Source organism: Sinohyriopsis cumingii, unplaced genomic scaffold (assembly GCF_028554795.1).
Source record: "Sinohyriopsis cumingii isolate HCF-2022 unplaced genomic scaffold, ASM2855479v2 utg000160l, whole genome shotgun sequence".
In the NCBI taxonomy this organism is placed as follows: Eukaryota; Metazoa; Mollusca; class Bivalvia; order Unionida; family Unionidae; genus Sinohyriopsis; species Sinohyriopsis cumingii.
This window is the reverse complement of record NW_028315873.1, coordinates 4634838-4655096: the sequence shown is the minus strand read 5'-3', so window position 1 is coordinate 4655096 and position 20259 is coordinate 4634838. Positions and strand designations below refer to the sequence as shown.

Below are 20259 nucleotides of genomic sequence, written 5' to 3'. Positions count from 1 at the left end.
ACGCTTTGTAAATGATACCCGCAGAATTCACCTCTACATGATTTATTGCACGGGGTTGTCGACCCAATCATTAACCATTTGCAGTGATTCATTATACTATATTCTTTCATTTAAATACTTGTTTTAATTATATGGATGAGTTCGAGAGATTAGCAGCAATTAAGCCCTGGAAAAATATTAGGTTCAATCTCGATAGAGTCCTCAAGGACGCACCAAAAGCGTTAATAAACGATAGAACCCTGTTGAATAAAATACGCGATTGTATCAATGAATTCAAGCGTGATGGTGCATCTCATAGTTGGTCAACATTTCGAATTGATGGTGTTGTTGATGCTACCATGAACGACAACCGCGCAGCAACGATAATATCACAACCTGACGGTAAAAAGTATTTCTTCAGAGTAAAATTCATTGTCCGGGTGGAATCAGGTAATTGGATCATACGTGATAAATTTGAACCAGTTCTCAGCGACAAGAAAACAGTCATTGTTAGCCGCGACTCCAAGCCGGGGCTGTTAACCGGAATTGACAGACCATACTATGAACGAGCGTATCCTGAAACAGCAGTTGTTTATGGAATATACCCGTTAAATAAGAAACCTGATATCGGAAAACTAGCGCCGATGAAACAGTCAACGGGGATAAATTGTGTAGCAGAACGAATAATAGAGCATTTTACAAATGCGTGTCGAGGAAACAAATTGACTGATTTACGACGTAGCAAAATCAACCAGTGGGAGGAGACAGTGCGCGAGCGAGGAGCAACCATCAGCGACATAGCGAGATTAGAAACATCGCTGAGATTTCCAATAACCGTTACAACGATAACCGGTGAAGTATTACACGAATCAAAGTACAAATCGAAGGGAGCCCCAATCAAAATTATTGATCATAACGAACACGCATGGACGCCCGCGATCACAGTGTTTCCACGGGATAGAACAGTAAAGTATATCCCGGGGGAATTTATACAAGATGGTTTTCTCGCGGAGAGGAAACTATTTGATGCTATCGCTTGTTTGTGTAAAAACGACCCTGTATCAATGTGGTTACTTCGCAGCGCTGATACCTTTGATCAGTTTGTAAGACCAAACGGTGAATTATATCGCACTGAAGCATTTCACAACAGGATGAAAAAAACCGCCATGGAATTTGAAGAGCATGATGAACAACTGCTAACAAATTGTTTTACGATTCCATCGGTTGCGGCTCATGTTGCAGCGAGGAAAAATGCGTGGGGTCCAACACGCAAGGAATTTCTACCGGATGTACAATCCAGTTGTTTGGAATACTATCACGGTGGACTATGGAACACTGAATACAACCGCGACGCTATGATTTCCGTTGATATGGTTGCCTGTTATCCAGCGAGTTTTCTCGGGTATGGATCCGCCGCTGAGTATTTCAAACGATTTGGACACCCCAGACATGAAATGACTCGTGTTGCTATTAATGGACCACTGCCTAATTTTGATTTAACCGGATTCGCTCGCATAGTATCATTTGAATTCGCGGCAGGACTTCATCGCTGTTGCTATATTTGGATCGGTAGACACATGGCTGAAAAGAAGTGGCTGCCAGTAGCGCTGCTACGGTATATGATTGATTGTAAAATGCTAGTTTCGTTGATTGTCAGTGACGCGATTATATCATACCGGGCGCAGACTGAAGTCTGGTTACCAGAACCGGAGCGTCTAGATAGCATAATTGACGAGTCCAGAAAACACATTGATGCCGACGAGGAATATATCATCGAATGGTCCAGGAGGATATTCAACCAACGAAACAGAGAAGCAAAAGATCTCGGTAGAAGAATAATTGGTAAGTTCACACAAGGTGGAAAAAACTGCGATTACAAACGATATTGCTCACGGCTGATTATAGATGACGCAGAATATGATTTCGTAATCAAGGACGCAGTGGCGAAAAATAGATACGTGAACTGCAAAACAGCTTTCTTGTCCAATGGAACAAAGTTGGGTACAGTTGTTACCTACAGCGATGGAGACAGCCCGGCATACCCGCATTTGAGGGCGTCTATGCTGGGTTATGCCGCTATCAATTTATTCTCGATGATAAATAGATTCCCCGACACCGCGGTTAGAGTAGCCGTTGATTCGTTTTATGTTGACGTAGCGTATAAGGAAAACGTAGCCGAGTTTACTAGTCCGGACGAGAGTTGGGGTACATGGAGAATTAAAAATGAAATACGACGCGATTATTCCCCGTCAGCAGATGTCACCGTTGAAAACAATTACCTACGCGGTGATAAATTATCGGAATGGTCTGATGCACCACCGTGTTCTGATCCAATTTGTAGACACAAAACAGTTTATTTAAGCGGCTGTGGCGGGTCAGGAAAGACGACTCGGGCAATTGAATTATTTCGAACGCGGGCAAGTATAATCGTGCTTACACCGACCCATAGACTAGCGCGAGAAATAAAACAACGAAATGTTGACGCCGTTACTTATCACAGCTTTGTTCGATACAGCGGCGGTGAGTGGACTCCTGATCGAATGGGGGAAAAATTTATTCCTGAGGTTATCATCTGGGATGAGATATGTACTGTTTCGTTAGATGTTTTACAAATGTTTCTTGATTGGTTGCTGCTCGCGAATACAGCGGTGATCATGTGTGGCGACCATGGCCAACCACCACCATTTGTCGGCGAGGGTCCACATGATTGGTTAAAGGGCTTTGTGGACTATTATGAAGAAACCGATACTGATTACCGAGCACTTGATGAACAACTGCGCGAGGTTAAACAATTAATCAGATTACAGCCGGATAGAATTCAATGTGAAATAATTCGCGAGGTGATTCCGGAAACGCCGTTAAATGAATTTTGGGAAACATGGAGACCAAACGATTTGATTGTAGCGAGTAGAAAGATAGTCAGAGACACACTTCAGCGGAAGTTGTTTACGTTGCATAAGGAAAAGTTTCCAACGCGTCCAGTGCCGTTATGCTATAGACCCGAGGATACACGGCGGCAGAACATTGAAGTTGAAATTCCAGGCCGGACAGAAAAACAAATTCTCGTGCTGAATGATATTGTGCTCGTTGATATCAGCGTCGTCGAGGACGCGCTACGTGCTAATAAATCCCCGTGGACGCTAGGATACGCAACAACAATACATTCCTCGCAGGGACTAACCATCACGGACACAATTGTTTGGATGGTTGATAATCGCATCGAATGGTCAAATCTAGTCTATCTTGCAGTGTCCCGAGTACGAAGGATAAATCAGCTTCGAAGAATTGTTATTGACGGAGTCAGTGACGGAGTCACCAACGACAACGACATCATCGATGCAAGCGTCATTGATAGAAAACTCTCGGGTTACCGCCAACAGGATAAAAAAAAAACAGCGGCAATTTGATATTGATGCCGAATTAATAATTGCGTTACGACAACAACAGAATAATCACTGCGCGAGTTGCAATTGTATAATGAGTTGGCGCTATTCGGATAAAGACGCTCGCCAATTTACCGTGGACAGAATCGATAACAGTCTCGGTCATGTCAAAACCAATGTGAGGTTGACCTGTCTTGAGTGCAATAGACGCAACGGCGCTAGTTAAGACCACGCGGGGGTAATTGAGTATCGTCAGGTATCACTTGTAGATGCTCGCGTGTAAACACCCGCTGTGGGGCAGTTGAATCCAGTCTATAGATCGGGGGCCTATCAGTTGATCGTGTTATCGTTGATATGTTATGTGTGGTAACACTCCAAATAGGATCAGTAGCTCTTTTTTTACCGCCTTCAAGCTCTCCTGGTTCATATAGATATCTAACAGTGACATCGCCGAGAATCGGCTTGGAAACGCTATCTATTTTTGATCTTCCGGGTATATACTTTTTTTTAATCGCGTCGCTGGGCTTCATGTTGATTGCTCGGGTAATCTCGTTATTTAACGCGGCAATTACGCCTGGCAACCTTTTGACCCATTCACGAGATCGTTTTTCTTGGATGAATTCCTTCGCGTACTGATATCCAAATAACCGTTCAGCAAGAGTCCGATTGAATCGTTCAACGATTGCCTGATCACGATGTAGCGCAGTATGACCTCGTCGTACCGCGACGCTATGATGTTTCAGCGTTGATAGAACAGCGCCGCGAAATTCACTACCAGGATCAACTTGTAATAGATTTGGCCAGCGCAGAGGACCCCTTCGATAAATTCGCTCAAACGCATCGGCCACTTCAGTTGCTGACTTTGTTTTTAACGGCTCCGCTTGTTTGTATCGACTCGCAACATCAACTACGGTTAGTGCGTATTTGTAACCGTTGTCATGCGGCAGAAATAGTATATCAGCCTGATGAACTTCATTAGGTACACTGACATCAAAGCGCGAGAAGTTGATTTGTTTAGGCGGTGGTAGATAGATTTGCCATATAGCCTGTTTGGATAACCAATTAGCCGCAGTGGCCCTCGTTACTTTTGCAGCGCTTGCAAGCTTACCAATTGCGGCCTTCCCCTTCCAGTATCCTCTCGGAGAATAATAGATGGATTCCATGTTGTTATTATAAACGCTAGCGTTTTCAATTACCAGCGCGAGAAGCTCCGCTTCCAATCATTAATTTACCTTTCATAGCCGATTTTACCAACCATGAGGCCAATTTTTCCTTGAAGGATTTATCAGGAATAGCATTTAACGCGTGAATTAATTTTACGTCCGCGATATGACGCTGTTGCAGATCGCTACTTTTGTAAGCAACATCATGAGCATGACACGCCTTATCGATAGCGTTTATTGGGTACTCACCGGGTTTGGGCTGATTTTGATCATCGAGTCTAATATCTAATCGTGTTCCGGGGCCACAGTAGCTATATCCTGGAAGGTGCTTTTCTCCTGGATACTTTGCCCATGGGGTTCCGGGGAGTTTTGATAACTTGGCTGCAATATCACCTCCTCGCTTTTTTTTAAAACATCTCCGGGTCTGATAGAAATAAATCTAAATTTCTTTATACCGCATTGTACACACTTGCCAGTAAGCGCCGATCTGTTATTTCTTGTTGTAACGGTTGTCATATCATTTGTGCCAGTACGCACTCTACACTTTACACAATATAGATCCATAATTTATGTATAGAGACATGAATATAATTGACTTTTCAGCGACTAAAACAAGAGAACCAGTTAAGCATGTTGCAGCGTTACCAAACTCGATCCGGATGATTATCATCGGACCATCTGGATCCGGCAAGACGCAATTGTTACTTAATTTAATAATGAGATGGATGAAGTGGGATAAGTTGTATTTAATCGCCCCTAGCGTAGATGATCAACGATGCTACGAGGTGTTGAAAGATTTCAACGAGAATGCATCAGCGATCGCTAAAAAAAATGTCATCGAGTTTATTACAGATATCAATGATGCACCAGGTATCGATGATATTGATGGCGACGTTAACAATCTAGTCGTGTACGATGATGTTATGTTAGACAATCAAAAAAACCCAGCTAGGATATTTTCCAGAGGCAGGCATAAAAACACTGACGTGATATATGTCACTCAACGATACACTCAGATTCCAAAAGTAATCAGAGACAACTGTAATATTCTTGCTGTATTCAACGGCGTTGATACACACACGCTACGAAATATTTGGCAGATATGGTGCGGCGGTGACATGGACTTTAATGTTTTTCGAAACTTTTTTAGTCATGCTCAGTCGACCCCACATGGATTTGTAATGATAAATTTACATGATCCTCGGACACGATATCGTATCGGACTCGACCAAATATTCGGTTAAATTGTAAATAGCCACTTAGCAGCAGGGGGGGCGATGACATCGACGCGGTCGTCGCGCTTTTTTACCGAACGCTGACAACGCTGGGATCGCTGAGTGCAGAAGGTATCAATTAAACTAAATGACGATTGGACGACCCCCCGACGACGATGTCGTCTTTTTTTTTACCGGGCGCTGACGACACCGGATCCGCTGAGTGCAGAAAGTATTAATTAAGCCAAATGACGATTCAGACAAATGTCCGATTCGCCCCCCCTGCTGCTCTTCTTGCAATGGAGGTGATGGACTACATGGACCTGACTTCTTGCAATGGAAGGATGGTCTACATGGGCCTGACTTCTTGCAATAGAAGAATAGACTACATGGGCTTGACTTCTTGCAATGGAAGGGATAGACTATATGGACCCAACTTCTTGCAATGGAAGGGATGGACTATATGGACCCAATTTCTTGCAACGAAAGGGATGGACTATATGGACCCGACTCCTTGCAATGGAAGGGATGGACTATATGGACCCGACTTCTTGCAATGGAAGGGATAGACTATATGGACCCAACTTCTTACAATGTAAAGGATGGATTATGTGGACCCGACTTCTTGCAATGGAAGGGATGGACTATGTGATCTATACTGACCTGACTTCTTGCAACGGAAGGGATGGTTGTTGTTGTAATGGGGTTTAATGTCATTTTTCAGCACAATAGGCTATAGATGGTGGCCAGTATTAATGATGGAAGAAAAACCTGGGAAAACCCTGGAAAGAACCAACAACCCACAAGAATCTACCAGCAAGCTTTCTCACATACCCATATTAGCCGTGCCCAAGACTTGAACCCATGCAGACAGAGGTGAGATGGCAGTGATCCGTAACGGTGAGTGCTTTAGACCACTCGGCTGCTCGGGTCCCCCTGGAAGGGATGGACTATATGATCTCTCTTCCATTGCAAGGCTTACATCATATATCACAAAGTTACTCTTTCCAAAAACTTCATAGGCACATTTAGTCCAAAAGTCTATAGACAACAATAAAAAAGAATTATGTCCAGAGTTCAGACAAACAAGAGCCCAAAGAAAAAGAAGATATTTTCTATGCTGGATATGAGTAAGGAATCATACTGGGATAATGTTCTTTCCATTTCTTGTCCTCCAATTACTAACCAATTTTTAAGATGGTTACCTTGACCATTGTGCTCAAGGTTTGATTGGTAAAAATGTAATTTTGGATTAACTTGAAAATGTAAATCTTTTAGTTAAACACCTATACCACTATAACTATCCATTTAGAAAAAGCAGGCAAAGATTTTCCTCCTTGAAACCTGTTGATCTCTTATCAAAGTACATGACTTTCTCCAAACATCAATTTGATACCATGGTACATGACTTTCTCCATGCACCAATTTGAGACAATGGTACATAATTTTCTCCATGCACCAATTTGAGACAATGGTACATGACTTTCTCCATGCACCATTTCGACACCATGGTACATGACTTTCTCCAAACACCAATTTGATACCATGGTACATGACTTTCTCCATGCACCAATTTGAGACAATGGTACATAGCTTTCTCCATGCACCAATTTGAGACAATGGTACATGACTTTCTCCATGCACCATTTCGACACCATGGTACATGACTTTCTCCAAACACCAATTTGATACCATGGTACATGACTTTCTCCATGCACCAATTTGAGACAATGGTACATAACTTTCTCCATGCACAATGGTACATGACTTTCTCCAAACACCAGTCGGAGACTATGGTACATGTCTTTCTCAATGCACCAATTTGACACCATGGTACACAACTTTCTCCAAACAAAAATATGATACCATGGTACACGACTGATACCATCGAACATAACTTTCTCCAAACACCTATTTGACACCATGGTATATGATTTTCTCCAAACGCCAATCAGTGGTCCTGAGTGGCAGCGTGGTCTAAAGTGCTCACCATTCCGGATCACTGCCATCTTACCTCTGTCTGTGTGGGTTCGAGTCCAAGGCTCAGCTAGCAATGTATAGCCTATATTGTGCTGAAAAATGGCATTAAACCCTAAAACAACAACAACAACCAAACACCAGTCTGATATTATGGTACAGGATTTACCAGTCTGATACCATTTTACATGAATTTCTCCAAACACCAATTTAACACAATGATACATGACTTTCTCCAGATATGAATCTGATAGCATGGTACGCGACTTTCTCAATGCACCAATATGACACCATGGTAAGTGACTTTCTCCAAAACAACAATCTGATACCATGGTACATGACTTACCAATCTCATGCCATCATACATGGCTTTCTCCAAACATAAATCTGATACCATGGTACATGACTTATCAATCTCATACCATCATACATGGCTTTCTCCAAACATAAATCTGATACCATGGTACATGACTTATCAATCTGATAACATTTTACATGACTTTCTTCAAACACCAATTTGACACAATGGTACATGACTTTCTCCAAACACCAATTTGACACCATGGAGCATGAATTTCTCCAAACACCAAAAGTATTTTCTGTGGGATATAAGTGTGTATGTCTGGGTGTGTGTGTGTGTGTTGGATTTCTAACATAGCTTAAACAATTTGAGTCATATCACTAGGATTTCTGCAGTGTGGATGTTTATAGCATTGTCTAGCACTGTGGCATCATGCCTCAAACATGTAGCAAGGTATCGCCACAGCCATATTACACTGACACCAGGCCAACCATTCATAACACTGACATCTTAATGCTGAGCGCCTAGCAAAACAGTTACTAGTACCATTAAAAGTCACTGGCCACCTATATTGTACAAATGTGTGATATTATTAGTCATAAAAAAATGCATTTATTACATGTGCACACCATATAAAGATATTTAATTAGACTTAAAATCTGCTTTTGTAAATGAAAAAATTATTTGGCAATCTCCGTAAACAATCGGTAGTTTCTGCGACCAAAAGCGGATATGACGTACATTTATCTCTTCTATTCAGCCTAGCCATTCAAGTGCTTGATTTCCCCATGTTAAAGTCTATGTGATATATCCTACGATCATGCTTTTGTACAGCAAATATGGTGCACTGCGTTGCATACGGATGTAATCAAAATAGTGATGATGAACAAAAGGGTTCTTTCTTTTTCCAAAAGACCCCGTTTACCACAAAAAATGTGGATTGAAGCTGTGGGATTGAATAGGGTAAGGGAATGTAAAGTCCTAATCCCGCAGAAAGCTCTACAGTGCTTATGAGAAGAGGGTTAGAAAGAGCGTAAGTAAAATATATCAAATAAAAGATTACAGTACAGTAATGTTACTGCAGCTGTAAAGTATTGTTTAAAATAATCATAACACTTTTTGAACATGCTGAGCGTAGACTTTCATCAAACTCTTTATTTAGCATTATTATAACCAATATGAAATCAACAGGATTTAAAAAAAGAAATATGAGATATTAATCTGGGAAGTTTATCATTCATAGGTGTACTAGTCTTAGAATTAGTCATTTATATACACACACACCTTATTTACTACATATATTGGGCAAATATAAAATAATAATTTGTTTTCCTGTCCTAGAACTTATAGTGAAAATTTTTCATCAAAGTATATGTCCCAAGACTTGAGAAACGGAATAACTTTTTGTTGAATTTGTGCCCCTCACCCCAACCACTGCACGGTACAATAAAATAGATAAACAAAACACTTATTTGAAAATAAAATGAAAGAAATAAACCTTGCATTGTAATTATTTATTCCTATTTTTTCATCATGCGAAATTTATTAAAGAAAAAAATATATCCACGAACTCCGTATATGTAGCAGATGCCGGCTTGTGTATGCATCCTTAATGTAGTGTGTATCTCTTATGTCTGATACCAAAATCGCAAATGAGACAGGAATATCACCTGCCATTCAAGCAATATATGTTATAAGGTGCAAAATGACCAAGATTGTGTTGTATCCAGGTTAACTATGCGATGGTATCTCGCAAATTAAAATCATTATTTGAAAAATACATTCACTTTGAGTACAAATGATAATCTTTTCGCTAGCATGGGTTACAAAAGCATTATTAAAGCAAATTATTGCTGTGTATAATTTTGGCCCTGTAAATATCAATGCCAATTTGTATCAATTATATTATATATAGCAAACAAATAGAAGCCCGGGTGTTGAATAATCATAACTGGCAGCAAGCAATAAACTCACTGCTTAAACTTACCAACAGGATATCAAATACAAAATATATTTTATTACAAAGCAAGCCAACCCCAGAAACTGACTTTGGATTCTTTTAAGTGTGGTGATTTTTTTTAATCAAGTCGGCTGACATAAGGAAGCCAATTTTGGTTACCTTAGATTCTTTTAAGTGTACTGATTTCTTTTGTTTTACCAAGTTGACCGACACAGAAGAGCCAGTATTGATTCCTTTCTACCAGAATTAAGGGGAATTTTGAAAATAAATTGAAACAATGGAACAGTTTTGAAAGTGACACAATCTAGTGTGTCATGCATGCACATCGATATAAGGCTGAACAGTAAATTAGTTCTCAATAGTTTCATCTAAATGTTCCCTATCCATAGTTTATAGTGTTTTGTACTTCATCTTGTATATACTTTTATTTTGAGTAATTCAATTATTTCTTATTTACACTTGATAAATTTTGTATTCTTTATGTGCGAGTAAAGCTACTTGTAGTCATGTAATGCAAATCTAATGTAAAAAGAAAAATGCTATAGTATGGATGGTGACCTTTAAATAACTCTTTTGAATAAACCTTTTAAATGATTCGAACCCGCGACCTCATATATCCAAGGTGGACACTCTAATTACTTTGGTAACTGGAGTGGTCTCTGTGAGATATACCATCTTCCATCCTGTGTAGACAAAAACCACATTGTTCCATGTTTGCTGAATTTCCATAAAGTGTTTTAACAAGCGATGGATTGCCAATTAATCATCCCCGTGGAATATGCTGAAGACAGACACTGGTTTTATCTGTATACATGTTGTATGCCAAGGAATGCATTCAAAACACACATATAATAGTGTTATAAATAGTGTACCTGTCTTATACCAATCAATTTACCTTTGGAACCATCCATACCAGAGGTCATGGAAATGCTTACTCGCATGTATTTGGATGTAATGTTTTTATCTGGGATGCAGAAAATCACTTACGCAGGTTTCCTCTGTATGCTCGCAATAGTTGAGCATCAAATCCAATGCCTTGTCAATCCTGCTTCATGCTGAGTGAGAAAATGTGTTGATAATTTATGCTCTGCTAATATTTGCAATGACAGAATTTAGTATCTGAAAGACCCCCAAATGTACATGTTGTCAATGTAAGAGTACATCAAAAGAACATAACACAATAGCTGGCCAGCAAGTTCAAAGACTTTGACTAGTCGATGAGTGGTGGGAAAATGTGCTGATAATTACAATGACTGAATTTAGAGGCAGAACGACCCAAGGATCTATATGTGGTCATTATAAGAGTACATCAAATTAACAACTTTAGCTTTCATTATTGTGATCGTTTCCAAGTGTAGCCAAATAAGTAGTGCATGTGACCTTGATATCAAGATGCTCTGACAAAATGCCATTTGCTGACTTGAGTAACTATTTGAGGGTAAATGGCAAATTGACAAAGATTGTAATGAGATTCAGAAGAGTACTAAAGTTTCTAGAACTGATAGTAAGTTCAGATGCAATAGAAACCAAGTTTAAGAAAGTGTGTGATGCCTGGCTTAGTGTTTGGAATAAGGCCTTTCCTTGTATTGACTAAATTCAGTCTCGCTCTGAAGGATAAAAATGAGCTATATGTCAGTGGTGTTACAAATTTGGAAAATGAAACTCAATGGCAGCCACTGGTTCTTCTCAGCTGGACATTTAGCCATTTTAGGCTTAGCTGGTGGGACTCCTATTTTTACCAATATAGGAGTCCCAGAGTCCTAGTTTTAAAATCCTAGCTAGATCTCTGCATACAATGGTATTATCGATAGTATACCTGTCTTATAACAATTACTTCACATATGGTATGTGCAAACAATGTTGGTATCTACAGTGCACCTGTCTAATACCAATTAGTTTACCTATGGAACCATCCATACAATGGTGTTATCAACAGTGTGTACACTTATCTTATGCCAATTAGTTTACCTATGGCATCTGCTGACAGTGCTGTCATCACCTGTCTAATGACAAATGTAAAAGTATATATCTTCTTGACATACCTTTTTTAGTGATAGAAGTGGCCATCGGTTTCACAGGTTTTGGTTTTCTTTGTTGAGAAGGCTTCTCTAATGATCCTTTTTTGGTGGGGACTTTAGGCTGCATTTTAGAAAGGGCAGGTTTCGATGCCAGAGTTGAGACCTTTTTTGTCTCTTCCTGCTTCCCTGTCTATAAATACATTTAGAAAAAATATGCAAACATTCAGCTTAAACATGATGATGGAACAATACAACAAGATAGAAACATTTTATTTAATGTGACTATGAAATCATCATCTGACCCAATTCAACATGTTTTCTTCAAATTTCAAGAAAATATCCATTTCTGAGATGTAGGGCACACGATGCAAGAAGCCGACAGCTTTCAAGTGCACTAATACTCAAAGCGTTTCCTGCAAATGTAAAATGTGAAGCTAGTAGTCATACAAGTTACATGCAATTTCTAAAGTAAATAAGGCTATGATAGTAAATGCACCAGCTGTGCCTCAATATGTAGATGCGTGGCCATAAAACCAGGCACACTACAGTTACAAAACCATTAATATAGGATGTTGCTTGGTACATTCATTTCATTGAGATATCTATGGTCCAAACTGGATTACGACGTTATTCAAGCTTGCCAGTTAGCTAATGCAGTAATTTTCTACCAACCTTGGTATTCGTACTGGCATATTACGTCGGTTAAGTTTAACAATTGGCTAATGGAGTAAAGTTCTACCAACCTTGGTATCCACATAATAAAAATCATGACTAAGCATAATACATTCTAATTAAGGTTACTAGGAATCACATTGATTTACCCCAATTAAAACAACCTTTACCTTTGACACCCATGCAGTAAAAATGTGTGTGTGTGTGTGGTTTGGATTTATAACGTAGGTTTAAATTAGTTTCAGTCGTGTCACTACTATGTGAAGTGTGACCACTTATAGTGATGTCTAGCACTGGGGCATCCTGCCGCAGACATGTAGCATGATTTCCCACCAGTCTCATTATCCTGACTTTATGTGCATTTAACTGAATCCCCTTATCTTTAGTGTCAAATTAATATACTGAAGACCGATGTGTAGATAAATACACAAAAAGTTTTACAATCTCATGTGAATCGAAATGGTCACCTTTAAAATGGATAGAAAGGGTCTCCAGCTCAAAATAATTTTTATTAATTTTGTCTTCCAATTTTGACTTTGAGGTAAAACCATGATGTCTGCCTAATCATACTTTCTCCCCTATTTAACTCCATTTAAAGTGTCCTACTACAAAAGCATCAAAATGATTTTCACACTTGCCCCAAATTTCATTAAAAGTGCTGACGACAATCTTGCAATAAATGACTGTCAGCTTATTTCAGATTTATACTTAAAAAAAGCGTGCACTGTTTCTTCACATGATTGCTTTCCTATGTTTTTGCATTTCTGAACATTTAAAGCAAATTAATGAGAAACGGCATTCTAAACACTGTATATAACAGCTGAGACATTGCCGTAGATTTCCAAATGGTACATATAACAGCTAAGACATTACCATAAATTTTCAAATGCTGCATTTATAGCTGAGACATTACCATTGATTTCAAAATACTGCATTTAACAGCTCAGACATTATCATCAGATCATAGATTTCTAAATACTGCATGTCAAAGCAGAGACATTACCATAGATTTCCAGATACTGCATGCAACAGCTGAGACATTACCATAGATTTTCAAATAATACATGCTACATCCGAGGCATTACTAAAGAATTCCAAACACTATTTGTTCATCATTGCACAAATTCAGCAAGATCAATTGGTAAAATAATTTTAATAACTAGATAACAGACATCACTGCTCATTTGCAAACAGCAGCTTTGTAAGTACTTGATTATTGAAGATTATCAGGAAGTCAAGCACTTACATGATCAGACTGAGCTTTGTTCATAGCAATAAATGTTAAGGGATTTGACATTGCCAGCTTCTCCAGTAGTCAATGATTTATAAGGAGATTCAATAAATTTAACAGGGATGTGCACAATCATACATACTGGATGATTTTAATATAATTAACATTAAAAATCAAATCAAAAATATATGCAGAGTCTCAATCATGGTGATGCCCATTGTCAAACAGATACACAAAGTTTTATGCTGGTACAAGGACAAAAAAAAAAGAACCGTTAAATATCTGATTTACACAAATTTCTTATGATTAGTTTAGCCATTTTGCTTCAGACCCATCCACCTTCCAATATTTACACTCAACAATTTCAACCCACTTAACAGACAAATACCTGATGAAATCATTGCAGTAATAAACGTTTATCAAGCGAGACCAAGTATGTAATAGAATCAACAGAATAGTACCATTAACTTACTAATAGAATCAATAGAAAGTCTACCATGATTTGAGTTACTAATAGAATCAATAGAAAGTCTATCATTAATAGATTTACTAATAGCATCAATCGAACAGTGTAACATGAATTAACTTAATAATAGAGTTAAAAGAAATACGTACAATGACTTGACTTACTAGTAGAATAAATAGAAATGAACGTGCACAATGACTTGTCTTACTAATAGAATAAATAGAAAGTCTATCATTAATAGATTTACTAATAGCATCAATCGAACAGTGTAACATGAATTAACTTAATAACAGAGTTAAAAGAAATGCGTACAATGACTTGACTTACTAATAGAATGAATAGAAATGAACGTGCACAATGACTTGACTTACTAATATAATAAATAGAAATGAATGTGTACAATGACTTGACTTACTAATAGAATAAATAGAAATGAACGTGCACAATGACTTGTCTTACTAATAGAACAAATAGAAATGAACGTGCACAATGACTTGTCTTACTAATAGAATAAATAGAAATGAACGTGCACAATGACTTGTGTTACTAATAGAATAAATATAAATGAACGTGCACAATGACTTGTCTTACTAATAGAATAAATAGAAAAGCATACCATGTCTTGACTAACTTATGCGAGACCCAAAATATGTAATAGAATCAACAGTAAAGTGTACTATGAATTGGATTATCAACTTAATTTAGCAATTATCAAACGGGCCTTTTTGTATTGAAGAGCTACCCACAACAACTGTGAAAAAAAATAACTTACAATATCTACCATAGTAAAATGTACTTAATGACACCTTTCTAGTAATGATGGAAATCCTGGAATTTAATTATTCCATACCGCTACCATTAAAGAGTAACGTGTGGTGACTCAGGATGATGACATGTCTCAACTTCCTGCTTGCCTTCTAAATGAGGAAAAGCCTAGCATAACCCTCCCCCCCCCCTCCAGACTGCAGTCTGTGCACAATCTCCACTGCCCATTTGGCGATGAGTGACCCTATCTGGTGTTGCAAAAAGGCATCTTTCACCAGGTCTGACAGTAATTGCATAGAAGGGGTGAAGAAGAAAGGACAGGAGGTTGGATAAACAAAAGCTGAAGCCCTTCCAAACAACATGGATCAACCAATTACCCAATCATCCTGAGGGAAGAGATTATACAGTGATAGTAAAAATGTTTGAGACATCCACCCACCAGTAGGCTGTCCAAAGGTGGTGGGATTAACATATAACTGTGTTTCATTAGGACACTTTAAAGTGTAGAAATATGGTTTCTGGCCACATTATAATTCTGTCCTTGAGAGTGAAAAACCCTTGTCTCTATTGCACCCGTCTTCCCTCTTTTGTGGCTGTGACAGATTCTCACAAAATGCTGCAGCAGGTTTGGCAGCAAGTTGGATGGGTACTTCCTGGCCTGGCTGCCTCTCAAGTTCTTCCATCTTCCCTTCAAACAGTAATGGCGACCAAAATGGGGTAGTCCTTAAATCTAGACTGCGTGTGGGTAAAGGGACATGTAATGTAGGTATGTGTCACGTCTGACCAGACTGGTGAAAGCTGTTAACACATTCTCCAATAAAATGATGTGCTGCTCTCTTGATTACCAAAGCAATTCTGGCTGTCCCATCCCACACATGGTCACTGCCTGATTTGTCTGCCAGTCAGAAAATGACTAATAATGCTATGTTAAGTATAACTCATTAACATTGTCTGGTTCATGGGTTCTGCCTTGAGTAAGTGCATTTAACATTGGGATGGCTGGGTCGGTCAGTTGCATTCTTTTCTTTGTCGTTTCCTGTACCAGGTGATACATCTATTCAAAGGTAAATGTGTATAACCCTTCCAATACATTTTACTCCATATCTGCTGATATCACCATAGCTTATTGATGCCATAATTTAGGTGGGTGGCCCCTGGTAGCCTCCAACACAAGGCTCACAAGAAATACGGATTTCAGATGGAGACTTAAAACATTCCTGGGATTTGTTTATTGTATTCTTCTCTTTAGTTGCTTATGTAACAAAATTGATTGAACGTACTTAAACATAGTCTTACACAGGGCGCATGTTAGAGACATGCACCTTGTGCAACTTAGCCACACGTCATAATTGTTTTCTCTGGCCTAGACTTTTTTTTGCATTTATTAGATTCGGTCGATATTATGAAACTGAAATGTCATAAAATTAAAGAAACTTAACACAAGACTAGCATAAAAAGCAACTAAGCATGTACATAATATTCAACCACATACCAGTTACAATCTGGTTATAGGAAAAACTGCATTGGCGTTCTAAGTCAATATAGCATGTACGATGATAGCATGGTTGCCATATTGGTATAGCGAGTCTAAATGACGAAGTCCATAACAGGCAAATTCATCCACGATTCTGGAGAAAATTCAAAAGACTGTACAATACCTGTGTGTCGATGTCAAAATTTTAGAAAAAGTCACCCAGATACCCATGCCTGAACTATTTTGTAAGTTCATACATGCCAATAGCCCACGAGGTATAAGCATAATTATTACTAATATGAGTGGCAAGAAAGCGCAATCTGATTAAAAAAATGGTAATCTATATATTAGATGTCATAGTTACAGAAAACAATATTGAAATGTACATTTATATTTGCTACTTACCTGGATCTACAGTTAGCTAAAATTCTTGTCACAAATCGGCTAAATCCATATGGATTTATACGAGAATGTAGACACAAAGCAAAATAATAAATTTTGCATACATAACATTCACTTTAACTAGTCTACATCACATGTTTGACTTTTGCTGGAGGGTCGTACAGTCCACAATAGTCCTACAATGTAAGACATAGCACATGTTATTTTTGTTTTAGTGATATGTTTTAGTACCCAAGGAATAGGCTTGTATGGCACGTTCTGATGTCGGTTGACATCAGAACGAGTAATCAAAGTTTCAGGAATATCTCACACACTTGGTAGCCCATGTCAACACTCTTCCATATATTTATACGCAATTAATATAGTTACTGTGCTGTTTTTATCCTGGTAGAATCAAAATCTGACACTAGCAAATGGACGCATTTTCGTGTTCTGTTGACATACATTTGAATTTGTTGAAATGTGATGGTAGTCGAGGTATGCAGAAGTATCAGAAGTATGTTCAACTAGGTTTATGTGGGGGATATATTTCCTGAACAAAACAAAATGTAGCTTACAGTTCCAATAGGCCTAATATATTTTTATTGTTTTGTTGAATAATATTTCAACTTAACCTGATTTCAGCATTCCCGGCTTTCATTGCTTTCCATCCAAGTGAAATGTAGGCCAAAAAAATTGAAAACAGGTCCATTTATTTTGTGAAAAACTTGAATTTATTAGAGAAAAGCTATTAGAGTAAGTAAAGTCTGATTAAAACATTACGTTACTTTTTAGAAAAGCATCGCTATTGTAGTTGCCAGTTGTGCGAGATACTCCTGAAAATCTGACTTTTGTTACGATGTTAGTGTATATATAAAATGTTACACAGCAGCATTAGTTAGGCATTAAGACCCCGACAGACAAAACATAAATATCAGCATCGAGGTTTTACATGTAGGACTAAGTCCACAAATTCAGAATCGTGTATTACATCACTGTAGAATACATCTATAAAATTTGTAAAGCGCTATTCATTTTTGTCCAGTTCCTTATGCAACATGTTCTTCATTTTAACAGAATCCCACTTCTCTACCATTTCTAGTCATATAAAATCCACGAGTCACGTCAATAAAACCCGTTTCACCTAATATTTGGTGCCATGTTTTATTTGGGCTCTACAGACTGGTCTGCTACTTAAGTGTGCATCAAACTATAATGAACCTGTGGCACATGATTTCAAATTCAAGAAACTAGTCTGTTTTTTTGGAATGTCATGTACCGTTACTATCCGTTTTTTTTTTGTCTTTTTTTTTTTACACGGACTAAACGGGCTCCCTATAGTTAATTGTATTACCAAGGTAATTACAAACAGGGGAGTACCCGAGTATCTGCTGACACCTTTACACCTGTGTAGTAATGACTAAGGAAAACAGTATTTCCAAATGTGGCAGTAGCTGCTGATATGACACCTGGCCACGGCAAGGGAAGAAATGGGGAAGAGTTATTACACTCTGTCTACATAAAATAGACAGGAAAGACCATTTTAGCATTGTTCAAGGTCTACCATTGTCACATACATTTTGGAGCCGTCTTAAATTTAAATCGTTTTCTATGGTAACCACTAAAATTCAAGCATTTTCCATGACTGTGCATTGATTTAAATATGCTATGCTACATATATTTATTCTTCAAGATACATGAAGGCTTTAAAGAGTTATTACAATCAGAAGTTAAGGCAACGAAATAATTGTCTAATTCTTACCTGATAAAATTACAACATCATGCAGTCAACGAAATAATTGTCTTATTCTTACTTGATAAAATTACAACATCACGCAGTCAACGAAATAATTGTCTTATTCTTACCTGATAAAATTACAATTTCAAGCACTCCAGAAAAATCTTACTGTCCACACAATAAGGTACCAGTTCACACGCTGATAACATAATCAACATTCAGGAGTACTGAAAAAAATATATACCTTTTTTATAACATCAACATGTGTTCCCACTAAAATCACTGGGGGAGGGATGACACAATCAGATTGCCTATCAGAAGTCATGTTTTCCTTGTTGGGTGGTGCACAGGAATGTATGGAGTTCAACCAAACCTCAGCAAGTTCTGAAAAGGTCAGGAAACAAGTTGTATCAATGATAATTTGAGTATAGACAGAACAACTTACTTTATGACAATTAAGATATTTTGTAAAACAATATTGATTTTATGAATAATCCAGTTCAGGACAGTTTCAAATAAATGTATGACAGAATGAAATGTTTTAAGAGGCAAAGTGTTCAAAAAAGCTATATTACAGCCAAAATTAAAATGGTAAAATAATCAATGCTTGAAAGGGCTGCAGGAAGTAAGTAATGAACTATATGCCATTTCTACAAGTGGTATGGATTCTGACTCAGCCCTACATGTGACCTACCTTTGCAGAGGCCTAAAACGCGTTGTCCTACAGGACCTATTCGTACCCACTGTTTTGTTTAGGGTGCTATAAATAGTCATGTTTTGTTTAGGGTGCTATAAATAGTCAACTCTTGCTCCACCTCAAATGCACCAAAATGACCTATGCTTCCTTGAAGGACTTGTATTAATTCAGTTCCTATAGTAAACCAAAGCAAACACCACAATATTAAAAATTCAATAACTTAACATTTCTGAGGGCTCATGATCAAATCTATATTTATCAGTATAGATGAAACCTGGATGTCAGCTTCTGTGCAGAGAAAAGGATATGAGCCTTAGTATTGTATTGACCAGCATGTGTTTGAAACATGTGCTTTCAATACTGCACAAAAGAGTCAGGTGCTAATTTTAGTAATGAGCGTTCCAAACTCAAGACTGTTAAAGGACTGAAATTTCATCAATAAAGCAATGTCTCTAAAAAAAAATTCCATTTACAACTAGATAAGCTCTCAAAAGACTCTTTTTCTTAAAAGGTTAACTCACACTTATTAACCAATCCTGGCCAGCCAAACCCATATAAATACTATTTTATGTTCACCCATTTCCAGGCTGGTTCCCATTTTTCCATATAATTAGTACCGTTGTATCCTGAAGAGCCCAACTAGAAGTACTTGTAAGCAAATAAATACTGCCTGAAATATTTTGGAACACTTGTTCAAAGTAGCCTTTAGTAAAAATGACATTGTCTCCGATTTGCTGGAAAACTGTGCTCAAAAGATCATAAACCACGCATGCACACACATATACAAGTATTTATGATCATGTCAAAATAGATTCCACAAATTCCACTATAACACAGAAG

The 20259-nt window shown here is 38.1% G+C and overlaps 1 protein-coding gene across 3 annotated transcripts in view; it reads right to left on the bottom strand.

The window, feature by feature from the left end:
• Window positions 1-20259, bottom strand: part of LOC149774661 (uncharacterized) — a 141681-nt gene that overhangs the window by 58940 nt on the left and 62482 nt on the right. For all 3 annotated transcript variants that reach the window (XR_016416736.1, XM_089944847.1, XM_089944848.1), the window contains 2 exons: window positions 18967-19106; window positions 12020-12185 (listed from right to left, as the gene is read on the bottom strand). Coding sequence is in view for 2 of the 3 variants with exons in the window: in XM_089944847.1 (XP_089800973.1) it covers window positions 12020-12185; window positions 18967-19106 (306 nt within the window). In the remaining variant the exon portion in view is untranslated. The remainder of the gene's footprint in view (window positions 1-12019; window positions 12186-18966; window positions 19107-20259) is intronic.